The following is a 25324-nucleotide window of genomic DNA, read 5'->3' on the forward strand; positions in this document are numbered from 1 at the left end:
CCCGACTATCCCAGCTCAATCCCTATTTTATCCCGACTATCCCAGCTCAATCCCTATTTTATCCCGACTATCCCACCTCAATCCCTATTTTATCCCGACTATCCCACCTCAATCCCTATTTTATCCCGACTATCCCAGCTCAATCCCTATTTTATCCCGACTATCCCAGCTCAATCCCTATTTTATCCCGACTATCACAGATCAATCCCTATTTTATCCCGACTATCCCAGCTCAATCCCTATTTTATCCCGACTATCCCAGCTCAATCCCTATTTTATCCCGACTATCCCAGCTCAATCCCTATTTTATCCCGACTATCCCAGCTCAATCCCTATTTTATCCCGACTATCCCAGCTCAATCCCTATTTTATCCCGACTATCCCAGCTCAATCCCTATTTTATCCCGACTATCCCACCTCAATCCCTATTTTATCCCGACTATCCCACCTCAATCCCTATTTTATCCCGACTATCCCAGCTCAATCCCTATTTTATCCCGACTATCCCAGCTCAATCCCTATTTTATCCCGACGATCCCACCTCAACCCCTATTTTATCCCGACGATCCCAGCTCAATCCCTATTTTATCCCGACTATCCCAGCTCAATCCCTATTTTATCCCGACTATCCCAGCTCAATCCCTATTTTATCCCGACTATCCCAGCTCAATCCCTATTTTATCCTGACTATCCCAGCTCAATCCCTATTTTATCCCGACTATCCCACCTCAATCCCTATTTTATCCCGACTATCCCACCTCAATCCCTATTTTATCCCGACTATCCCACCTCAATCCCTATTTTATCCCGACTATCCCACCTCAATCCCTATTTTATCCCGACTATCCCACCTCAACCCCTATTTTATCCCCACTATCCCACCTCAATCCCTTTTTTATCCCCACTATCCCACCTCAATCCCTATTTTATCCCCACTATCCCACCTCAATCCCTATTTTATCCCCACTATCCCACCTCAACCCCTATTTTATCCCGACTATCCCACCTCAACCCCTATTTTATCCCGACTATCCCAGCTCAATCCCTATTTTATCCCGACTATCCCACCTCAATCCCTATTTTATCCCGACTATCCCACCTCAATCCCTATTTTATCCCCACTATCCCACCTCAATCCCTATTTTATCCCGACTATCCCACCTCAACCCCTTTTTTATCCCGACTATCCCACCTCAATCCCTATTTTATCCCGACTATCCCACCTCAATCCCTATTTTATCCCGACTATCCCACCTCAATCCCTATTTTATCCCGACTATCCCACCTCAATCCCTATTTTATCCCGACTATCCCACCTCAATCCCTATTTTATCCCGACTATCCCACCTCAATCCCTATTTTATCCCGACTATCCCACCTCAATCCCTATTTTATCCCGACGATCCCACCTCAATCCCTATTTTATCCCAACTATCCCACCTCAATCCCTATTTTATCCCGACTATCCCAGCTCAATCCCTATTTTATCCCGACTATCCCAGCTCAACCCCTATTTTATCCCGACTATCCCAGCTCAATCCCTATTTTATCCCGACTATCCCACCTCAACCCCTATTTTATCCCGACTATCCCAGCTCAATCCCTATTTTATCCCGACTATCCCAGCTCAACCCCTATTTTATCCCGACTATCCCACCTCAATCCCTATTTTATCCCGACTATCCCAGCTCAATCCCTATTTTATCCCGACTATCCCAGCTCAACCCCTATTTTATCCCGACTATCCCACCTCAATCCCTATTTTATCCCGACTATCCCAGCTCAACCCCTATTTTATCCCGACTATCCCACCTCAATCCCTATTTTATCCCGACTATCCCACCTCAACCCCTATTTTATCCCGACTATCCCAGCTCAATCCCTATTTTATCCCGACTATCCCAGCTCAATCCCTATTTTATCCCGACTATCCCAGCTCAACCCCTATTTTATCCCGACTATCCCAGCTCAATCCCTATTTTATCCCGACTATCCCACCTCAATCCCTATTTTATCCCGACTATCCCACCTCAATCCCTATTTTATCCCGACTATCCCACCTCAATCCCTATTTTATCCCGACTATCCCACCTCAATCCCTATTTTATCCCGACTATCCCACCTCAATCCCTATTTTATCCCGACGATCCCACCTCAATCCCTATTTTATCCCAACTATCCCACCTCAATCCCTATTTTATCCCGACTATCCCAGCTCAATCCCTATTTTATCCCGACTATCCCAGCTCAACCCCTATTTTATCCCGACTATCCCAGCTCAATCCCTATTTTATCCCGACTATCCCACCTCAACCCCTATTTTATCCCGACTATCCCAGCTCAATCCCTATTTTATCCCCACTATCCCACCTCAATCCCTATTTTATCCCGACTATCCCACCTCAATCCCTATTTTATCCCGACTATCCCAGCTCAATCCCTATTTTATCCCGAATAAGACAGAGTGCATGTTCTGGACAGCACTCAACTGTGTTTGCATTTACTTTGAGGAGCAATAACACACATAATGAATCAACACTGACCTAGAGACAACAATCAACAAGTACAGAAAATTTCACGTGTGAAATGGAAAACTACCGTTCATTGTAATCGTAGTTTCCCATCTGATCGATCATGGTGATTGAAAAGAAAGCTCTTTTTCGGCTGTTACAACCACGTTCAACTTACTTTGTCTCCCAAAACCTTCCAGTTGTCGGGACAAGTCGCATACGCAGACACAGCAGGGCGAGCACTCGGCTTCTTCAAGTCTGGGCGTTTGCAGACAAACGGATACTTTTTTCCACAGCTCTGCGCACCCCAAGTTCCTGTAAAAACGAACGGTTCAAACCGTGAGGTCATTATTTCAATTCCTTAAACTTGCATTCCAAAGCAATCATCAAACTACATCGTAGATGCACGAAAGATTGGAGAAGTAGTTGAAATGTTGCTCGTGTTGCGTGTAAAGAGGAAGTGCGAGGGGAAGTGTAGTTGTGCAAAGATGAGAGCACTTCATTCGGCCATGATTTTGTCCGATGGTAGTTTCATGTACAACTCTGTGAGACTACGTGCATTAGGATATGGTCGGCAGGAGAGGGGGAAACGGAGGGTGGAGGCTTGGAGTAGTGAGTAGGGTTGCGGTTGAGGGTTTTTGTTACTATGACAACACTCGGTGGAGAGCAGACCTCAGCCATATGCGGATCCGTTTACGTTTTGTATCCCACCGATAGGTCAGATCTGGATCCAGACCAGAACCAAAATCGAATCGGCTTGTTCTCGTCACCAACACAACTCATCCACCAAGTTTTGTCTAAATGTGTCCACAACTTCTTGTAATATCGTGCTATGTATCATGTTTGGCGCCATCTCCCAATGGTGAAGAATCACTTTTAAAATTCTAGTATCCAGATCCATATCCAGATCTATGGAAGTGTTTACAATATTGAAATTAGAGCAGAGGAGTCCGTTTATTATAAAATTATCCCATAATGTTACGTGTTACATGTATGATGAAATAGAGAACGGCGTTGCCCGACCAGGAAGGGCACATGAGGCCGCTCTGGTTTTTATATCCGTTTTCGATCAGAAAATATTGGAATCTAATGATACGACATTATCGATCAAGTGCATCTCGTGCAGTCAAAAGTTCAGCCGGTAGAGCAAAAACAATGGCTCTGCAGTATTCGATCGTTGCCAAATGGAATAGAACCGGCTTTGGAAGCCATTTTTCCGAACAACCTCCTCCAAATCCTGGTGGCATCTGGTCAAATCTATTTCTGCTGCTTGTTCCCCCTCCATCCCCTCCCTCACCTCAAACGGCTACACAGTTGAGACCGCACGTGAAAAAGCCGAATGCCTCAACTCTGTGTTTTTGCTTCAAAATCTTGTGTCCCAAACCCATCTCTCTCTGTTCCCACCTTATCCAGTCGAACCCAACTGCTCCTGGACTCTGTGTCCTTCTCTCCTGACAAAGTGGAGGAGTTTTTGTCAAACCTCGACTCTGATTCTGCAATTGGACCAGACGGCATCAGGCCACGGTCCCTAAAATCCGGCTCTGCCGCTCTATCTCACCCTCTCTCTGTTCTTATCACCCTCTCTGTTGCTCAAGGTCATCTGCCAGCATCTTGGAAATCAGCAACATCACCGCTTTACACAAAAAAGGTGGGTGGAATTTAGCATGTTTTGAATGGGGGACAAGGATGGGTAGAATTTAGCATGTTTTGAATGGGGGCGAGGATGGGTAGAACTTAGCATGTTTTGAATGGGGGTGAAGATGGGTGCAACTTAGCATGTTTTGAATGGGGGTGAGGATGGGTGGAATTTAGCATGTTTTGAATGGGGGACAAGGATGGGTGGAATTTAGCATGTTTTGAATGGGGGACAAGGATGGGTAGAATTTAGCATGTTTTGAATGGGGGCGAGGATGGGTGGAACTTAGCATGTTTTGAATGGGGGCGAGGATGGGTGGAACTTAGCATGTTTTGAATGGGGGCGAGGATGGGTGGAACTTAGCATGTTTTGAATGGGGGCGAGGATGGGTAGAATTTAGCATGTTTTGAATGGGGGCGAGGATGGGTAGAATTTAGCATGTTTTGAATGGGGGCGAGGATGGGTGGAACTTAGCATGTTTTGAATGGAGACGAGGATGGGTGGAACTTAGCATGTTTTGAATGGGGGTGAGGATGGGTGGAATTTCGCCTGTTTTGAATGGGGGCGAAGATGGGTGTAACTTAGCATGTTTTGAATGGAGACGAGGATGGGTGGAACTTAGCATGTTTTGAATGGGGGTGAGGATGGGTGGAATTTCACCTGTTTTGAATGGGGGGGGGGGGGGGGGGGCAAGGATGGGTGGAATTTAGCATGTTTTGAATGGAGACGAGGATGGGTGGAAAATAAGCTTGTTTTGAATGGGGGTGAGGATGGGTGGAACTTAGCATGTTTTGAATGAGGGCGAGGATGGGTGGAATTTAGCATGTTTTGAATGAGGGCGAGGATGGGTGGAAAATAAACATGTTTTGAATGGGGGTGAGGATGGGTGGAAAATAAGCTTGTTTTGAATGGGGGTGAGGATGGGTAGAATTTAGCATGTTTTGAATGGAGACAAGGATGGGTGGAATTTAGCATGTTTTGAATGGGGGGGCAAGGATGGGTGGAATTTAGCATGTTTTGAATGGGGGGGGGGAGGGGAGCAAGGATGGGTGGAACTTAGCATGTTTTGAATGGGGGTTAAGATGGGTGGAATTTAGCCTATATTGAATGGCTATCGTTTTTGTGTTTTGCAATCAAAATGATAGACCATGATAGTGGAACCTTACCGTTGTGTGCTGACACATATACACAGACGTCTGTTTTTCCAGCAATATTCGGCTGCTTGGGTTGCCAGGCCACATATTCCAACTCACTCCCATCCGACCACCTGAATAAACCAAGGAATACTATATGGTCATCCTTCCATCAAACGAATGCTTCATATTACAGCATACAGCAATGGTTTATAGTTCAGTCATCTATATATATATAAAACACAGTTTGTTTGTGTGTTACCTCTGGACTCCTAAACGGAGAGGCTCACGTACTTGATTTTTGGCATAGATATGGCCATTGGGCCCGGGAAGGACATGGCCCAACTAAAAATGACCTCCGATGACGAGATCCATATTTTTTATTCATAGTTAACGTAGCGCATTTCAGCGAGGAACATTATACACTGAATCGCAGCCTGTTCCAGAGCAGCGTGCTGATTCGCTCAGAGCGATCACGTGATGTTCCATCCTCGCCGCCAGACTCGCTCACGTCCCTCCCTCCCCATCCCCCCTCCCCTCCCCTCCCTGCCCCCTCCCCTCCCTCCCCCCTCTCCTCCCCTCCCTCCCCCCTCCCCTCCCCTCCCCTCCCCTCCCGTCCCCTTCACCCCCTCCCCTCCCGTCCCCTTCACCCCCTCCCCTCTCTCCCCTTCCCCCCTCCCCTCCCACTCCCCTCCTCCTCCCTCCCCTCCCCCCTCCATTCCCGTCCCCTCCCCTCCCCTCCCCTTCCCTTCCCCATCCCCTCCCTCCCCCCCCTCCCCTCCCTGCACCCTCCCTTCCCCTCCCTCCCCCCTCTTCTCCCCTCCCTCCCCCCTCCCCTCCCGTCCCCTTCACCCCCTCCCCTCTCTCCCGTTCCCCCCCCTCCCCTCCTCCCTCCCCTCCTCCCCCGCCCGGCAACGCCGGGTACTTCTGCTAGTATGACATAGTACAATCAACACTGGCACACAGCCACCAATAGCAAAATTACAGCCACATTCTACCTGAAAGAGGTGATTAGAATAATAAGTTTGATCTATCGACAAATTATATGAAATGTTTATTTCTTTATTTATTTTTTAAACAAGACACTGAATCACACAGCATTAGGCTACTTTGATGGATAGAAAGTGATTATCTGAAGGCTTTGGAAGTCTTCTTTGTGGTTATAAAACCACTTTGTAGTAATTCATCAAAACTGATCACAACGTCTTCCATTATACTTGAATTGATGGATTCTTTAATGCTGAGCATTACTCGTTTGCACCTGCATGATGTTTGTACCTGCCTGGTGTTTTCACCTGCTTGGTGTTTGCACCTGCCTGGTGTTTAACCTGCCTGATGTTTGCACCTGCCTGGTGTTTGCACCTGCTTGGTGTTTGCACCTGCTTGGTGTTTGCACCTGCTTGGTGTTTGCACTTTCCTGGTGTTTACACCGGCCTGGTGTTTGCAACTACAACAACAACAACAACAACAACAACAAGGTAGTCTTTTGGGTCTTCAGGGTATTTTGGGTCTTCAGGGTGTTTTGGGTCTTTGGGGTCTTCGGGGTCTTTAGGGTCTTTTTGAACCTCAGGGCCTTTTCGGGTATTTTGGGTCTTTGGGGTGTTTTGGGTCTTCAGTGTCTTTTAGGTATTTAAGGGTATTTTTGGTCTTCAGGGTCTTTGGGGTCTTCAAGGTCTTTTGGGGCTTTTTGGTCTTTAGGGTCTTTTAGGTTTTTTTTTGTTTTTTTTGTTTTTTTTTTATACAAGATCGAGGCTCGTGAAAGAGCGAACATTTATCACACAGAAAGACAAACAGACACATAAAACAAATAACATCGGGAGCGGTAGACAAGATGGGGAGAGAGGGGGAAGGACACAAACACAACATTTGAGAGCAGGGACCGAGAGACATGGAGACATCGAGAGATCTGTGGGAGGGAGAGGGCTTTGGGGGGGAGGCATGTGAAGGGGGGGAGGCATGTGAAGGGGGGGGGGGGGTGGGAGAGGTATAAACATCTGGACACTGCCAGGATTTCCAGGAAAGAAGTTGGAATTTCAAACAAGGTGGATCTGGGGTGAATTTGTGGGGGTAGAAAAGATCAAGGTTATGGATGGGGGAAGATAAGAGATGGTGGTGAACAGCTGTTTTAAAGACCTGGAGGGAGGAGAGGGATTGAAGGGAGTGTGGGAGTTTGTTCCACAGGCGGGAGAAAAGAGGAATGAAAGAGTGAAGGTGAGCAGAGAGCCGAGATTTCGGCAGTTTAACCATCAGAGGGTTGCTGGCAGATCTTGTGCGACCTGTAGGAATATTTGGGGGACAGAGCACAGAGAGAGCTGGGGGAGCAAGGCCGGAGAGGAGTCGGTAGAAGACAGAAAGGCCACCTACCTGCCTGCGGTGAGTGAGTGAAAGGCCCTCAGAGATAGCTTCATCGCGGGAGATTCCAATGATTTTGAAAGCTTTGGATTCAACAGCGTGAAGCCGAGCCAGGTGTGAGGCAGGAGCACCAGCCCATAGGGGAGAACAGTATTCCATTGAGCTGCGGATGAAAGCCTTGTATGTAGTGAGGAGCTCAGGTGTGCCGAGGAAGGACTTCGCACGACGGAGAATGCCCAGTCGGCGACTGACTTTGGAGGCCAGCTTGGAAATGTGGTTTTCCCAAGAAAGATCATGGCAGATAGTGAGACCCAAAAGCTTGAGTGACAGAACTTCTTGGAGAGGATTGTTGAGAAAGTAGATGGGAGGGTTGTCCAGTCGATCTTTTCGGAGAGACATAGTAAGAGAGTGAGATTTGTCAGGATTGAAAGACATGTTCCACTTGTTTGACCAGTCTGTGATTTTGTCCAGGTCTTCAGAGAGTGAGGAGGCAGCAGACTGCCGATCTGAGGGAAGAGGAATGGAGCGGCAGAGAGTGGAGTCATCAGCAAAGAGATAGAGAGGATTTTCCAGAGAGTCGGAGAGATCATTGATAAAGACCAGAAAAAGCACAGGGCCCAGCACACTTCCTTGGGGAACTCCAGCCTGAACAGGAAGGGGAGATGAGAGAAATCCATTCAGGGCCACACGTTGACTACGACCAGAGAGGAAGTCCGCAAGCCATGCATGGAGATTTCCATGGATACCATAGGAGGAGAGTTTGGTGAGCAGAGCTGGGTGCCAGACCGTATCAAAGGCCCGTGATATGTCAAGGGAGACAGCTCTGATTTCCTGTTTGGCATTGAGGACCTCCATCCATTGTTGAGACAGCAGAAGCAGCATGTCCAGAGTCAAGTGACCTGGTCTGAAACCAAATTGATGATCAGAGATCAAGCCATTGGAGAAGAGGAAAGATTTCATATCCGAAGCAATGATGGATTCCATGACTTTGCTGATAATTGGGAGCAGGCTGATTGGTCTGTAGTTGCAAGGATCTGTTTTTGCACCTTTTTTGTGTAAAGCGGTAATGTTAGCTGATTTCCAGGATGCTGGCAGATGACCTTGAGCAAAAGATAGTGTGAAAAGAACAGAGAGAGGGTGAGATAGAGCGGCAGAGCAGGATTTTAGGACCCGTGGGCTGATGCCGTCTGGTCCAGTTGCAGAATCAGAGTCGAGGTTTGACAAAAACTCCTCCACCTTGTCAGGAGAGAAGGACACAGAGTCCAGGAGCAGTTGGGTTCGACTGGGAAAGGTGGGAACAGAGAGAGATGGGTTTGGGACTAAGGATTTCGAGGCGAACACAGAGTTGAGGCATTCGGATTATTTTTCAGTACACATACACATTTCAGTCTTCAGGTTATTTTAGGGTCTTTGTGGTCTTTGGGGTGTTTTAGGTCTTCAGAGTGTTTGGATCTTTGGGGTGTTTTGGGTCTTCAGGGTATTTTGAGTCTTCAGGGGCTTTTGGGTCTTCAGGCTATTCGGGGTCTTCAGGATCTTTTGCGTCTTTTGGATCTTCGGGGCCACTTGGGTCTTCAGGGTATTTTGGAGCCTCATGGCCGTTTAGGGTATTTTGGGTCTTCGGGGTTTTTTGGGTCTTCAGGGTTTTTTGGGTCTTCAGGGGCTTTTGGGTCTTCAGGGGCTTTTGAATCCTCTGGGCCTTTAAGGGTATTTTGGATCTTTGGTGTGTTTTGGGTCTTCAGGGGCTTCTGGGTCTTCAGAGTGTTTTGGGTCTTCGTGGTGTTTTGGGTCTTCGGGGTATTTTGGGTATTCGGGGTGTTTTTGGGTCTTTGAGGTCTTTTGGGGTATTTGGGGTCTGTTGGGTATTCAGGGCCATTTGGGTCTTAAGGATATTTTAGAGCCTCAGGGCCTTTAAGGGTATTTGTGGGTCTTTGGGGTGTTTTGGGTCTTCAGAGTTTTTTGGGTATTCAGGTGCTTTTGGGTCTTCAGGGGGTTTTGGGTCTTCAGGGTGTTTTGGGTCTTTAGGGTGTTTTGGGTCTTCAGGGTCTTTTGGGTCTTCAGGGTCTTTTGGAGCCTCAGGGCATTTCGGGTATTTGGGGTGTTTTGGGTCTTCAGTGTCTTTTGGGTATTCAGGGTGTTTTGGGTGTGTTGGGTCTTTTGGGGTCTGTTGGGTATTCAGGGCCATTTGGGTCTTCAGCATCTTTTGGAGCCTCAGGGCCTTTAAGGGTATTTTGGGTCTTTCGGGTGTTTTGGGTCTTCAGGGTTTTTGGGATCTTCAGGTGCTTTTGGATCTTCAGGGGCTTTTGGGTCTTCAAGGTCTTTTGGGTCTTCATGGTGTTTTGGGTCTTCAGGGTCTTTTGGGTCTTCAGGATATTTTGGAGCCTCAGGGCCTTTTCGGTTATTTTGGGTATTTGGGGTGCTTTAGGTCTTCAGTGTATTTTGGGTCTTCAGGGTGTTTTGGGTATTTTGGGTCTTCAGGGCCATTTTGGGTCTTCATGGTATTTGGGGTATTCGGGGTGTTTAGGGTCTTCGGGGTGTTTTGGGTCTTCGGGGTATTTTGGGTCTTTGGGGTGTTTTGGGTCTTTGGGGTGTTTTGGGTCTTTGGGGTCTTTTGGGTATTTGGGGTCTGTTGGATATTCAGGAGCATTTTGGTCTTCAGGGCCTTTTAGAGCCTCAGGGCCTTTAGGGAATTTTGGGTCTTTGGGGTGTTTTGGGTCTTCAGGGTTTTTTTGGATCTTCAGGTGCTTTGGGTCTTCAGGTGCTTTTGGGTCTTCAGGGGTTTTTGGGTCTTCAGGGTCTTTTGAGTCTTCAGAGTGTTTTGGGTCTTTGGGGTGTTTTGGGTCTTCAGTGTCTTTTGGGTATTCAGGGTGTTTTGGGTTTTTTGGGGTCTTTTGGGTATTTGGGGTCTGTTGGGTATTCGGGGCCATTTGGGTCTTCAGGGTCTTTTGGGTATTCAGGGTATTTTACAGCCTCGGGGCCTTTTCGGTTATTTTGCGTCTTTGGGGTGTTTTGGGTCTTCAGTGTATTTTGGGTCTTCAGGGTGTTTTGGGTATTTTGGGTCTTCAGGGCCATTTTGGGTCTTCAGGGTATTTGGGGTATTTTGGGTCTTCAGGGTCTTCAGGGTGTTTTGGGTCTTCGGGGTGTTTTGGGTCTTTGGGGTATTTGGGTCTTTGAGGTCTTTTGGGTATTTTGGGTATTTGGGGTCGGTTGGGTCTTCAGGGTCTTTTCGAGCCTCAAGGCCTTTAAGGGTATTTTGGGTCTGAGGGGTCTTGGGGGATTTAAAGGGTCGTCAAAGGTTTGAGGGGTCTCAGCAGCCTAAACGTAATTAAGAGTTCACGGACTGTGTTTTGGGTGTTAATGTTAGTTGAAGAAAAAGAAGACGTTTTGTTCGCATATGAACGTACATAACCATATACGTATGCTCTCTATATTTATGTATTTTTTGTATACAGAATCGAGGCTCGTGAAGGAGCTACCACATTGAACATGAAAACATGCACAGACACATAAAACATACAATGAAGGGAGCGGGAGACAAGAGGGGGAGAGAGGGGAGCACACAAGTACAACAACAGTAGCAAACAGGGACGTCGGTAGATCTGTGGAAGGGGGAGGGCTGGGGGAGGAGGGAGGAGGGAGAGGTACACGGTATAAAGCAAATGAACACTACGAGGAATTTCACGACGAGGAATTTCAGGAAAGATGTTGGGGATTTTAAGAGGCGGATTTAGGGTGTTTTAACGGGGGTAGAAAAGACGGGTTGATTATAAGATAGTCAACTTTTCCAATGCTCTGGAAAAATCATCTCTTTTTGGGTCTTTGAGAGTCTTTTATTTTTCAGAAAAATCGTCTTTTTCATCTTTTTCAGAAAAATCGTCTTTTTCATCTTTTTCAGAAAAATCGTCTCTTTTTCATCTTTTTCAGAAAAATCGTCTTTTTCGTCTTTTTCAGAAAAATCGTCTCTTTTTCATCTTTTTCAGAAAAATCATCTTTTTCATCTTTTTCAGAAAAATCGTCTTTTTCATCTTTTTCATCTTTTTCAGAAAAATCGTCTTTTTCGTCTTTTTCAGAAAAATCGTCTCTTTTTCATCTTTTTCAGAAAAATCGTCTTTTTCATCTTTTTCAGAAAAATCGTCTTTTTCATCTTTTTCAGAAAAATCGTCTCTTTTTCATCTTTTTCAGAAAAATCGTCTTTTTCGTCTTTTTCAGAAAAATAGTCTCTTTTTCATCTTTTTCAGAAAAATCATCTCTTTTTCATCCTTTTTCAGAAAACATCCTTTTTGCAGATGACTCCACATTGTAGTGTGCCGTACCCTCATCCTATCAACAGGCAGACAGCAACTGCGTCACTCTCTGCCGATCTGAAATGTATTTGATCCTGGTCTGACAAATGTCTGCATCCCCCTGTCGCGCTGGTAGAATCATCAAAGGAACCCATTTTTCCATAACCGCAATAGATAATTGGAAGAGGTTCAATCGCTTGAGCACACAAGCTGAGCCATCATTATCTCTCCTGGGAGGATCAAGAAACAAAACTTGCCCCAAAGGCAGCCACAGCCTGGCCATCTTTCCAAGTCATTCTATAAAAAATCACCGATCCTATTGCTCTCACAAGTCTGTTGCTCTCACATCACAAATAGGTCAGTGGCCTCTTTGCTTCTTACGTCCTCCCCACAAGTCATGTTACCTCCGCCACCAAAGGTGGATGGAGGTTATGTTTTCACCCATTTGTCTTCTCGACAAAAAATCTTAATTTAATCCATTTTAATTCAGGTTGTAACAACAAAATGTGAAAAATGTTAAGGGGTGTGAATACTTTCTGAGGCACTGCAAGTGCAGGGTGACAAGAAAAGAACAATTCCGACCTTACGTCTAATAACTTCCTGCACACCAATGATATCCTCTTACTTTTTCAGGTGCACAAAGCAGAGTCCGTGTAAAGTCAGCAAATATAGATTTAGTCCAATAGCCCAATTTTTTCAACATGCTGTGGACAACTGAAGAGAAATCATTTTCGGTCAAAATAAACCCAAGAACAAAATCCTTCCAGAAGACTGAAATCAAGAATAGTGTTAGACGCTTAAGGACATCTACCGAGGAAGGCCACAATCCATAGATGATCTCAAAACAGCAATAACTGATAAAATCCATTCACTCACTGCAGTCGAATGTGTCAGAGCAATAAACAATTTTTCCTGTCGAATCCAAGTGTGCCTGCAGCGTAGAGGCCGATATCCGAAGCATGTGCCGTAACCTCAATCAATGAATGACATTAAAGATATCCATCTGAAACTTTCCTCAGTGATCCTGCATCATGTGAAGCCAGAGAACGTGTCATTTGAAACACAAAATAAAGGTTTATTAAACTGTAGGTGTACCGTTTTCTGTGGTCACATTGGACAATTTGAGTCGCTCACAGCTCAATGCAGTGTACAAGGCCTCCATCCGAAATATCATGGAGTATGGGTATTCACTCTGCACTCATGCAACTGCTTTCCATCTCTTGGCAGAAAGCCGAGTCCATAGGTTTGCTTCTCACCCACCTCAAACAGGTTTGTGGACTCTGTTTTTTGTTTTTATTCGCTTCATTCTGACCTGCTCCTCCCTCCATCCATTTCCAGTAGGTCCAGGTGGTACACTTTCTTACAGAAATCCACATTTAGTAAGGGAAACATATGAACATCTGTTAACTAAATTGTTACCAAAACATTTCTTCACCAATATGTTTGTAAACGTGTGTAATAACATGTGTTAAAATGTTGAAGGTCAACTCCCGTGGGAAACCCAGAAAAAAAGCTGTTGAATTCGGGTACCGAAAAATTATTTTCGAGAATTTTTATTTTTTTAAATCGGCCCTTAAGTAACTTATGAGGGGTCAAATAAGGGTTTTTCATGATTCTGAGTTGATTGTTAACATTTATATTTCACCACAGACACTCCTTTGTGGAAAAATAATTTCTAAATATATCTCATTTTCTACTTTGCAGGAAATGGAGTCTAGCAATATGGATGAAGACGTTACTCCACCTGTGCTCAATTGCTTCATCTGTGCACGCTCGGATACACCAGCTGAAAGGCTCATACAGGCAACTCCAAAGGGATACTCAACTTTATTGAAACAAGCAGAAACTGTCGAAAATGTTACTGTTGTGGAACGTATGAAGGAGGCTCAAAAGGAAGGAAAACTGAGGTACCACCAGAAGTGTAAAAATGATCTGTACAACAACTTTGTTGCAACCACCAAGAAGTCAGCTCAAGCATCAAAGGCAGAGAAAGAGTCATCAAAGTTGAAGAGAAGACGCACTACTTGTGAGTTCAGTTCATCAACTGGCTGCAGTTCTAGAAGATCACAGTCAGTTGACCTCCTGTATAAGGATGTATGCATTCTTTGCAACCAACCAGCCCAGCTCTACAAAAATAATCCAGCACAAGCTAGAAAGAAATACAGAGTGCCAGATAATTTGACTGCAGATACACTGAAGGCAAGCTTGCTGAAGACAGCACGGAGTCGCGGGGATGACTGGGGCACTGAAGTCACTGGACGCCTGGAAGGGATCAACGACTTGGTAGCAGAAGAAACACTGTACCATTTGCGATGCAAACTTATGTTTGCGAGAGGTGACAGTTTGTCCAAGACTGATGAGGAAGGAAAAAGGAAGAGAGGACAGAGGAGTATTGATGAGGAGCGAGAGGCAGTTTTTATTGAATTCTGCGAATGGTTAGACTCAGAATTAGAGCATGGGGTAATGAACATGGACCAGGTCCATGAAAAGCTGCAGGAGTTTGATCAGTCACCAGAGAAGAGCCTTTCTTATTCAAAGCGTTGGCTAAAGATAAAACTTCTAGAGAAATACGAAGACACCTTGTATTTCACAACACAGGAAAGAAGGGCAGATGTACTCTGTCTCAAAGATGGCACCGACAATATTCTGCGAGGGCATTCATGCTAATCTTGACCATGGAGATGAGAAGACTCAGATCATAAAGACGGCACTCAAGTTCATATCCAATGATATTGCCTTGATTGATTTAGGTCCAAAGTCATACCCCACCACACACAGTATGACTGACATCGATAGTCAGCTGACACTTGTTCCTGCAAGCCTTCAGATGTTCTTGCGACCGATTGTCAAGACAGACGAAAGAGTTGCCGTTTGGGGGCAGAATTTTATTAAGGCCTGTCGACCTCGGTCTGGAGTATTGCCACACCAAATGGGGCTTGCCATACAACTTGATCATAGATTTGGGTCAAAATGGATGCTCAACAAGTTCCACCGGCTGGGATACACTGAGTCTTACACGGAGACACAAAACTACAAATACTGCTTCCTTAATAGTAGGAGTGGAGATGATGTTCCAGATACTTCTGGCACTCTTGACACCATTGTGGAGGAAACCGATGAACAGATCAATGATGAGGTTGCGGTTGATGCTGCGCTTGAGGATCAATCAGTGATGACAGCCAAAGTGCCAGCCAGTGAAAGTGAATTGTCAAGTAATGACCAGGTGGTCTTTATGAAGGTTGGGGAAACAAACAATGCAGTCACTCAGTTTGTTGGAGACAATATAGATTTAAACATTGTCTCTATTCACGGAAACACTCCCTTTCACTCAATGGGTTGGATCGAAGTCACCTCTCCGGCACCACCTTTGCCAGATTCACAGACAACAGCAGCTTTCCCCCGGGTGAAGTTGAAGGCACTCGACAAAGCTAAGATCCTGAGAGGAACTGAAGTAAAGATTATTCCATTTACGAACAGGAAACAGATAGGAACGAACGAACGAGATACTACATTGGGTGAAATTCGGTACAACATGTTCTCAAGGAAGGCAGCGGCAGGAGTGATCAAACCAGAGACTCTACCTCCAACAGAGGGTGCAGCTGCACAACATTCACTCCGTGCCTACCTGCAGACCCGGGACTGGATCCTTCTACAGAGCATGTCTCTGAACCCCAGTGACTATGGATGGACAATAGGTGTGCATGGGTATGAGCCAGTTCCAACACTGGACCCCACGGCTCCTGAGGAGCTATTGCAGTTCACGAGCTGTAATTGTCATGGAGATTGCAGCAACCGGCGATGCAGCTGCAAGAAGAATGGGGTCACGTGCATCTCGGCCTGTGGAGTCTGTAATGGCATTACATGCAGAAACTGCAGTCATGATGTTGTTGAGTCTGAAGAAGACATAGACAATGACTGTTGAAACTTCTGACATTGTGAATGAGAAATAACTCTTGAGTATTATATATGTATGTGAAATCAAAGCTACTTTGTGTGTAAATGTAAAAGTGAAAATATAAATGTTAACAATCAACTCAGAATCATGAAAAACCCTTATTTGACCCCTCATAAGTTACTTAAGGGCCGATTAAAAAAAATAAAAATTCTCGAAAAAAATTTTTCGGTACCCGAATTCAACAGCTTTTTTTCTGGGTTTCCCACGGGAGTTGAACTTCAACATTTTAACACATGTTATTACACACCTTTACAAACATATTGGTGAAGAAATGTTTTGGTAACAATTTAGTTAACAGATTTGTGAAACTTACTAATTGGGCTATACTCCAAAATCCTAAGCTGAATGCTCAACTCCATTCCTTAATGCCTCTATTTGTATGTCTGTGTAATGGACTCCCTTTGTTTTCTAGTGTCCATCCCTCCAGTCTTTCAAAAGTGCTGCTATCATGTAATGCGATGCTCTCTACTCTCACCAATACCCAATCTCACCTACACTCCCCTTTCCTTTCTGCTATTAATGTCCTCATGGGTGATCTTGTCTCTGTTCCCTTTTAATCCTCTGTCAACCTGAAACATTTGAAAATGAACCCCAAACTAAAATAACTGGGAAAATGAACCCAAAAAGCAATTACATGTATTCTATGTGATTCAGAGGGTATTCTTCATCCCTCACATTTTGCCAAATGTTTTTAAAACCGCACTGATTTGATTATTATGTAGATGAGAAAAACAATCTCTGATTAATTCCAAAACTGGTGAAGAACCCATCTTTAAGGATTAGTTCATTCCCCCAAAAATTGGGGTATTTTTGTAGGACTTGCAATACCCTCTTCCTGGGTGGTTGCGCTATACAATACACAATTACTTCCAGTAAATTGGAGTCCATCCCTCAACCGACAGATCTGTGACATTTTCTATTTTTAAATCGCTCAAAACCTTCCGTGCACAGAGTACAACAACCAGTTTTTAACTCATTCCATCCAGTGGTTCACGAGTGCATGGAAGTCAAATACACAAACACAAACACACAAACAACAACAACGGCACTAGGCAAAATGCATACCTCCGCCAGGCTGAACAATTTGCGTTTTGTATCCCACTGATAGGCCAAATCTAAAACAAAACCGAATCGGCTTGTTCTTGCCACCTACCCAACTCATCCACCAAGTTTCGTCATGACTCATCCACATATTTTTGAAATATCGTGCCATATACCACCACGTTCCGTTTCCGGTCCTGTCGTGAGAGGACACTGGCGTCACTTGCTCGCCGCTTCTCTGACTGGACCATTGTCCGTATCTTGCTTTCCTGGTGGTCGTGGCGGATTTTTGGCCATTGAGTCTTCCTCTGCACGGTCCCGGCTCTGCTCTGCTGCTCCTGGCTTCACCTGCTCGGCTCCTTCGCTGTTTCCTCAGGCTCACTCTCGTGGGTTGTGCCCATTGTTTGCAGCGGCGGTGGTGGCGGTTTGCCGCCGTGATCTTGATTAGCAGCGGCGGTCGTTTGCCGCTGCATTTGCCGCTTTGCCTCCTCAACCTTGGCCTCGTGCTCGTCTCTTCGCTCCTGTCTGCCCTCTGCATGGTCCCGGCTCTGCTCCTGGCTTCACCTGCTCGGCTCCTTCGCTGTTTCCTCAGGCCCACTCCCGTGGTTGTGACGATTGTTTCGCCTCCTCACCCTTGGCCTCGTGCTCGTCCCTTCGCTCCTGCTGGCATGGCTCTGCGGTACTCCGCCGCAAGGCTTCTCCTGCTTAAAACCCGCTCCACCCCTGGTGTTGGGCTAGCGGCTAGGGTGCCGGCTTAGGATTCCTAGGATCCTGGGTTCGAATCTCGGTCGATCGCCGAATTAATGCCAGGGGGGTTGACTCAGCCTGTCATCCTTCCGAGGTCGGCTAATTGAGTACCAGTTCACTGGTAATTCCCTGTTTGTCGTTGAAGGCGGCAAAAAGGGTTGGCGTCAGGAAGGGCATCCGGCCGTAAAACATTGCTTCAAAAAGGGGACCAAAAAACAACAACTACCACGGTCCCCGAAAAGGCCAACCCCCGCTTTGCGGGGAAAAATGGCCTCTAAACGGTGGTTTATACCACCAACAAAAGTTGTTGTTGTATACCCTTTTTGGCCCAATAGTGAAGAATCACTTTAAAAAATTGAAAAGCTCTCGGATTCGGATCTTCACCAAAATAGAATCAATTCGTTGTCACACACACAACCTGTCCAACAAGTTTTTTTTTCACATCTGTCAATGGGTTTGTGAGTTATCTTGCACACAGACAGGCAAACAGACAAACAAACAGACAGAAAAACAAATGAAAAATCGGTCAGAGACCGAGGACTTATTGGAATGTACTTTTTTTTATCGGCCATTTTGGATCAAGTTTTTCGGTTTTTCCAAGCTGGCGGCCGAACCACGTGACCGATGACATCATCATTATTTGTTTTCTAAACTAATTTATTCCTAGATTATGCTCAAGAAATTTCATCTTGATCGGATGAAGTTTTGTACTTGTCGAATTATGACGTCATAATGGAGGCATCCATGACATCATCATTATCATATTTTATTCCCCATGGAGAGTTCTTTACAATGAGCCATGTCTCAAATTTTTTCTATTCAGCACTTTCGGAGATATAGAGGTGCAAAGTTTTTCGGTTTTCCAAGATGGCGACCGAGCCACATGACCGATGACGTCATCATTATTTTTTTCCTCCACCAGTTTATGCCAACATGGCGCTCAAGAAATTGCATCTTGATTGGATGAAGTTTTGTACTTCTCGAATTATAGAATCATGACATCATAATGGAGGCCTTGGGCCAGAGAGTTAAAAATTGGGCACAGTCTATTCCAGGGCAAGACAAATATGTGTGTAAAGTTTGGCGATTCTATGTGCAACGGTGTAGACGTAGTGCTGCACACAAACAGACAAACAGACAGACAAACAGATAGACAGACAAACCAACCAACCAACTAACATACTTGCCGGGATCTTTTCCGGCAAGTAACAAACAGGGGTGAAAACATAACATCCGCCCACCTTCAGTGGTGGAGGTAAAAAAAAACAACCATTTTCAGTCCATTGTAATTTTGTAATATTTAAATGGAATAAACTGCATAAACCGACAAAGTGCCACTCACTGAAGTTCCCGGTCTCTGGCCGGGGTGTGAAGACCAGTCCACCACTGTTTCATTCCCATTCCATAAAACTGCCACATAAACAGAACCAAAAAGAGTTATAAGCCTCATGAACTCTATTCATCAGTCATCCTGAAAAGTTTGTTCAACCAAAAACAACCCCAACTAGAGAATTCATGAACATGTTACCCCACACATTGTTCAAGTATATACTTCAATTTAAATGAAACAATGATTCTAAAGATCGTTAAAATGTTTTTGGAAGTTTAGCGCGATTGAAGCAGTCTTATACACCACCTTATTTAACATGCCCAAATACTGCTAAACGGTAGGGATTTGAAAATGCAAAGAAAGCGATTTGTGTTCCAGAGTGTTCAAGCATATAATTCAATTTAAATAAAATAAAGATTGTAAAAGGAATGGAAATATAAATAAATCAATAAATAAATCAATTTATTTAATTAATAAATAAATAAATCAATTCCGGAAATTTACCACCGTTGACGCAGGTCCAAAGCACCACCCGAACTAACACATCACATTAGTTCTTCATGCCATGTGGATGTGTCCATTATGACTTCCTTCAAAATGAAGTTTCCTGTGTGGAAGTGTAAAATTTATGAAGCAAGTAATTTCTATGAGCTACAACCTGCTCACCTCGTGTGCAAGTGTTTTTGTGATTTCCATGCAGAAGTTGAGATTTCCTCCAGTCGGCGAATCATCTCCGACACTGACCAAATTCGTTTGCTCGAGAAAAGTACATTCTTAGTAGAGTGAATGGTAGACCACATATTGTCATGGTAAAATCATTTTTATGACTGAGGGTAATATGATTACAAATAGGGTGTTTTTTTGGAAATAATGTAATGTTAGATCGAGTATGTCTTACTGAAGTTCCATAAGCAAATTGAAGCAAAGATATTGTTTTTTTGGTAAATAATAAAATAATACAGCTGGATCCACGATGTCTGACTAGGCCGTCTGAAGTAATTAGCATTCACTGAATTGCTTTACAAATCCCATTGTGTTTGGTAAAAGTAGCTTTCATTATATGACTGTGAATAATCGACTCAGTACGAGGTCGAAGCTAACATTGTTTTGATAAATAAATGCAAAATACATGGTAATTATTTTGCAGAGTTGGACAAAGAGTTCCCTGATACAATAGAAGTGGATGAGTTACTCTGCGCTGGCCGATGGGGGATGGGCCCAGTGCACTTTTTTCTACTTCCACTTACAAGTTAATCGAATAGATAGTTTTATGGAATTGTCAACGTTCTCAGTAAATCTTTCAAAAGAACGATAATTAAACACTGAATCAAATAAAGCTTATAGCTTATTAGGGTTTGATAAAAGTTAGTCTAAAGTGTAAAATCCTATAAACTTATTCCAAATATCTGCCACGTACATGCAGTCTAGTAGGCTAGCTATCTCTGGCTCTCTGATCCAATATCTTCTCAGTAAAAAAATATTTTGTAAGGGTATATACAGTATATAGGTTTATACCTCTTATATATGACTAGCAGAAGTACCCGGCATTGCCGGACGGGGGAGGGGAGGGGAGGGGAACGGGGGGGAGGGGAGAAGAGGGGGGGAGGGGAGAAGAGGGGGAGGGGGAGGGGGAGGGGGAGAGGGGAAAAGAGGGGAGGATGGGGAGGGGGAGAGGGGAGAAGAGGGGGGATGGGAGGGGGAGGGGAGGGATGGGAGGGGGAGGGGAGGGATGGGAGGGGGAAGGGGGTGGGAGGGGGTAAGGGGAGGGGGTGGGAGGGGGGAGGGGGAGGGGGTGGGAGGGGGAGGAGGGTGGGAGGGGGAGGGGAGCGGAGGGGACCGGGGGGGGAGGGGAGGAGAGGGGGGAGGGGAGAAAGGAAGGGGTAGGGGGAAAGGGAGGAGCATGGGGGAAAGGGAGGGGAGGGGAGGGGAGGGGAGGGGCAAGGGGAATGGGGAAGGGGTGGGGCAGAAAGGAAGGGGTAGGGGGGAAAGGGAGGGGCATGGGGGAAAGGGAGGGGGAGGGGGGAGTGGTGGGGGAGGGGGAGGGGATGGGGAAGGGGTAGGGCAGAAAGGAAGGGGTAGGGGGGAAAGGGAGGAGCATGGGGGAAAGGGAGGGGGAGGGGGAGGGGGATGGGGAAGGGGTAGGGCGGAAAGGAAGGGGTAGGGGGAAAGGGAGGGGCATGGGGGAAAGGGAGGGGAGGGGGAGGGGGGTGGGGAAGGGGTAGGGCAGAAAGGAAGGGGTAGGGGGAAAGGGAGGGGCATGGGGGAAAGGGAGGGGAGGGGGAGGGGAAGGGAGGGGAGGGGGGAGGGGAAAGGGGAGGGGGAAGGGTAGGGGGAGGGGAGGGGGGAAAGGGAGGGGGAGCAGGAGGGAGGGGGAGGAGGGAGGGGGAGGGGGAGGAGGGAGGGGGAGGAGGGAAGGGGAGGGGAGGAATATAGATGGTTACTGGCAATTGATCACATCCACAAAAGATATAATCCACACAATTTATGTACTTTACATAACGTTAATAGGAATACATGGCCGTGTCGATGGGAAATACAGTTTGTTTGAAATAAATCACAAATATCAGATGAAAGTGAAAAAAAACCTATGTGGTGTGAATGGCAATGTTCCTCGCTGAAATGTGAAAAAACTGAATTACGTGCGAATGCATAACTGTGAGATTATGGCGGCAAAGTTGGAACATCACGTGATCGCTCTGAGCGAATCAGCGCGCTGCTCTGCGACCAGCTGAGATTCCGTGTATAATGTTCCTCGCTGAAATGCGCTGAGGTAAATATGAAGAAAAAATTCGATATATTTTCACTTTTACGTTTTGGCTAACTCGCTCGCGAACCTGACGAAGATCCTGAGCAAGGATCGCTACGTTATGCTAACGCTACGTTAGCTACGCTACGTTCGCTACATTATGGCAAAAAATATGGATCTACAGATGAAAGAAAAAAAAACCTATGTGGTGTGAATGGCAATCTTCCTCGCTGAAATGTGAAAAAACTGAATTACGTGCGAACGCATAACTGTAAGATTATGGCGGCAAAGTTGGAACATCACGTGATCGCTCTGAGCGAATCAGCGCGCTGCTCTGCCATTCCGGTCATAATATTCCTCGCTGAAATGCGCTGAGGTAAAAATATGGTTTTAAAATATTATGAAATAAATTTTTAGGTCGACCATGTTCGTACCAGGCTCAATGGCCATGTTTGTGCCAAATATCAAGTTCGTGAGCCTCTCCGTTTAGGAGTCTATCGGTAACATTACACACACACACACACACACACACACACGCACACACACACACACACAAACTGTGTTTTATATATATAGATTTTGACTTATGAGGGAAAAGATGAGTTTGCAGGTTGACAAAGGATGTGGTTGTCATAGCTACTGAGTGACCTATTGATTAAATAAGGACATTCTTATTTAATTGCATGCCTGTTTTGAAGTTTTAACATGACTTATTAAAACTCATGTTACTATTGTGTTAATTTGCAATATGGTATAACCCTTGCATCAACTGGCAGAATACTCAGGTCCTGTGAAAACAATAATGTTAAAATGAGTTTTGCGGTTGACAAAGATTAATTTGATTTTTTTTTTTTTTTTTTTTTGTATACTGAATCGAGGCTCGTGAAAGAGCTAACATTTACTTCACAAACAAATCGACCAGACAAACAAAATATATAAAAAAGAGGGAGCGGAAGACAAGATGGGAAGAGAAGGGGAAGCACACAAACACAACATTTGAGAGCAGGGAGATGTGTGGAAGGGAGAGGGCTTGGGGGGAGGAGGCGTCGGAAGGGGGGGGGGGGGAGGGAGAAGTATAAAACACAAGGACACCAAGGACTTCCAGGACAGAAGTTGGTATTTCAAAAAAGTGGAATTGGGGTGAAATTAGCGGGGGTAGGAAAGATCAAGGTTTTGGATGGGGGAAGATAAGAGATGGTGGTGAACAGCTGTTTTAAAGCTTGTTTCTAAGATAATATTTAAAAAGTTTGAATTAGTAAATATATATATAAAGTTGTTGTAGTTACATTCTTTACATGTGATTGAGAGAACCTTGGCGCCGCAGAGTCTCGAAGAACATATCTTCCTCATTAAGGAGATTTTAATATGCATTCCTCAAACAGCGGGATATCCCTCTGCTCAATATTTCACTCGACCAATCACATTGTATCCCTCGATCCTTGCTCCCTCCCACCTACACTTTGCCTAACCAATCCTACTGCTCTCCTCCCCTCTCTTCGCTCCTCCCCCTCCACTTGCTCCTCCCATTCTCAACTTGTATAAAGATCAGAACTGATGTCCAAATATTAGGATTATCACTGGGTTTGTAAAAATGTTGGTTTGTTGTACTTAGGATTTTCACTATGTTTGTAATGTTGTAAATGTCGTACTTAGGATGTTTTGCTTGGCTGGTCGATTCTGTATGTTTACACTGTATGTTGACTGTATACTGTGCATGCTACTGTATCCTTATGATGTTTCCTTTGATGTACATCTATAACTGTACCAGGATTTTCATTTGGGACTTTCTGTGAATCTTGCAATGTGCTTTTGTGAATTGTAGTATGCTCTTCTTGGTTGATAAAGGTTGTTGTTTTCTTGCTGTGTATTTCCTTGTAGACAGAAAGTTTTGTCCTCCTCGGGAATTAAAATTTGTGATTCTTCTTCTGACAAAGGTTATGGACATTGAATTTCTTGATTCATCTATTACATACTACTGTCTAAAAAATATCCCTATCACCTGTATGGAATGATTTTCAATTTTGTTTGACTGCCAGGCCACAGACGGAGGGAAAATATTGTAACGATTTTGGGAAGTGTGTAACGAATTTGAGAAGTGTAACGGTTTTTTGAGAAGTGTAACAATTTTGGAGGAAGTGTAACGAATGTGAAAACGTTACAATGTGAACGTTACAAACGTACGGTACCACCCTGTTAATGTGAATAATGGTCGCAGTCAGCGTCCTAGTTAATTGCATGGAATATACACGCAGGTCACGATATATCTTTTAAATAGTGTATTTCCTTATTCCATGTAGGCTAAGTATGTGTTTTCCCACTAGATTGACTTTGCATTGTATCAAACAAAATAAGCGTAGGCCCTTTCAATTTCCCCAAAACCTCCCTTCCATTTGCCTTCCGCATTTTGGTCGGTTTTTCTCTTCAACCACCATTGGCCACGAGGTAAGGTTGGAGAAGAAAGGCGTGTCTCCACCTCGTCAGAAGAGGGAAGGAGTGAACCGGCCCTAACAGCCAATCAACACCGCGGTGAGTGACCCGGTAGGCGTGCCCTCGGAGTCGGCGGCTTGATTTCGCCCGAGGTGATAAAAGCGCCTGCAGGGGACTGCTTTGAGAGATGAGCTGGAGAGGAGCAACGAGGCTGCACCAAAGAGAGGCGGTGAGATGCGAAACGCTCCAAGCCAAAGAGGAGAGGTACTCGGCAAGGAGACCAGCTTTGGAGAGACGCGCTGAAAGGAGGGAGACGGCCCCGCCCCAAGAAGAGGAGCAGGTGTGCCGAACCAGCGCGTGGCGTCTCCCGCAGTGGATACGCGACGGAGGGTTTCCCGCCACAACCGCGAGGAATTGCGACCGGCGGCCTCCCGACCTTGCCTCCATCTCAAGCCTTACCTGCCTGCATTATCCCCTGCGTAAGTGTGAACGTCCTGTCCTGCTCGTTTGTCTTGGGGCTAAGTAAAAATGAATAGTGTAAGTTAAGGATTCGCTGTGTCACTGTTTCTTCCATCCTTTGCTTGTGTGTGTATAATAAATCTGTTCTTCCTCCGTATTCTTCTTCTTCTTTTTCATTCTCTTGCGATCGCTTTAGAGATTTCCCGATTGAATATCCGTGGGGCGATCTGGTCAACGTCGGGTGAAATCGGGTTTTAATCGGGGAGTAACTGTTCGGACGCGGTTAAATACACCACCGCTCGGTCAATATAACATCTAAAAGCCGCGTCTGTAACAATATTATCGTGTTCAAAATATAACATTCAATTTAAATAAGTCGTTTACACACAGACGGGCGGACGGACGGACATGAATCAATTGGTTAACCGCGCTTTTCACTTCATGTGTGATGGCCAATTATAACTTCAGTACATATAAATTTTAGTAAAAAGGCTCCTGCACATATATTGATCATTGTTTGACCAAATTTGGTGATTACATTTTGTATGTTTTTCACCTGCAGATACTTGAGCAATTAATCATAACATATCAATCCATTATTTCCCATAAACGCTACTACTAATCTCATTCCAGCCCCTTCTCAACAAGGGAATGCTCCTTCACACACCCTGATGTGAATTTCAGTTAATACTGCTCACAGTACTGGGA

At 45.2% G+C, this 25324-nt stretch overlaps 1 protein-coding gene across 1 annotated transcript in view; it reads right to left on the reverse strand.

Annotated features, from left to right (window-relative positions):
* MRC2 (mannose receptor C-type 2) overlaps window positions 1-25324 on the reverse strand; it is a 323383-nt gene that overhangs the window by 94314 nt on the left and 203745 nt on the right. Inside the window, exons 18-20 of the mRNA XM_078779556.1 lie at window positions 18997-19064; window positions 5313-5413; window positions 2689-2825 (exon numbers count right to left, since the gene is read on the reverse strand). Coding sequence (XP_078635682.1) covers window positions 2689-2825; window positions 5313-5413; window positions 18997-19064 — 306 coding nt within the window. The remainder of the gene's footprint in view (window positions 1-2688; window positions 2826-5312; window positions 5414-18996; window positions 19065-25324) is intronic.

This window comes from Myxine glutinosa, chromosome 6 (genome assembly GCF_964187855.1).
Source record: "Myxine glutinosa chromosome 6, kmMyxGlut1.1, whole genome shotgun sequence".
NCBI lineage: Eukaryota > Metazoa > Chordata > Myxini > Myxiniformes > Myxinidae > Myxine > Myxine glutinosa.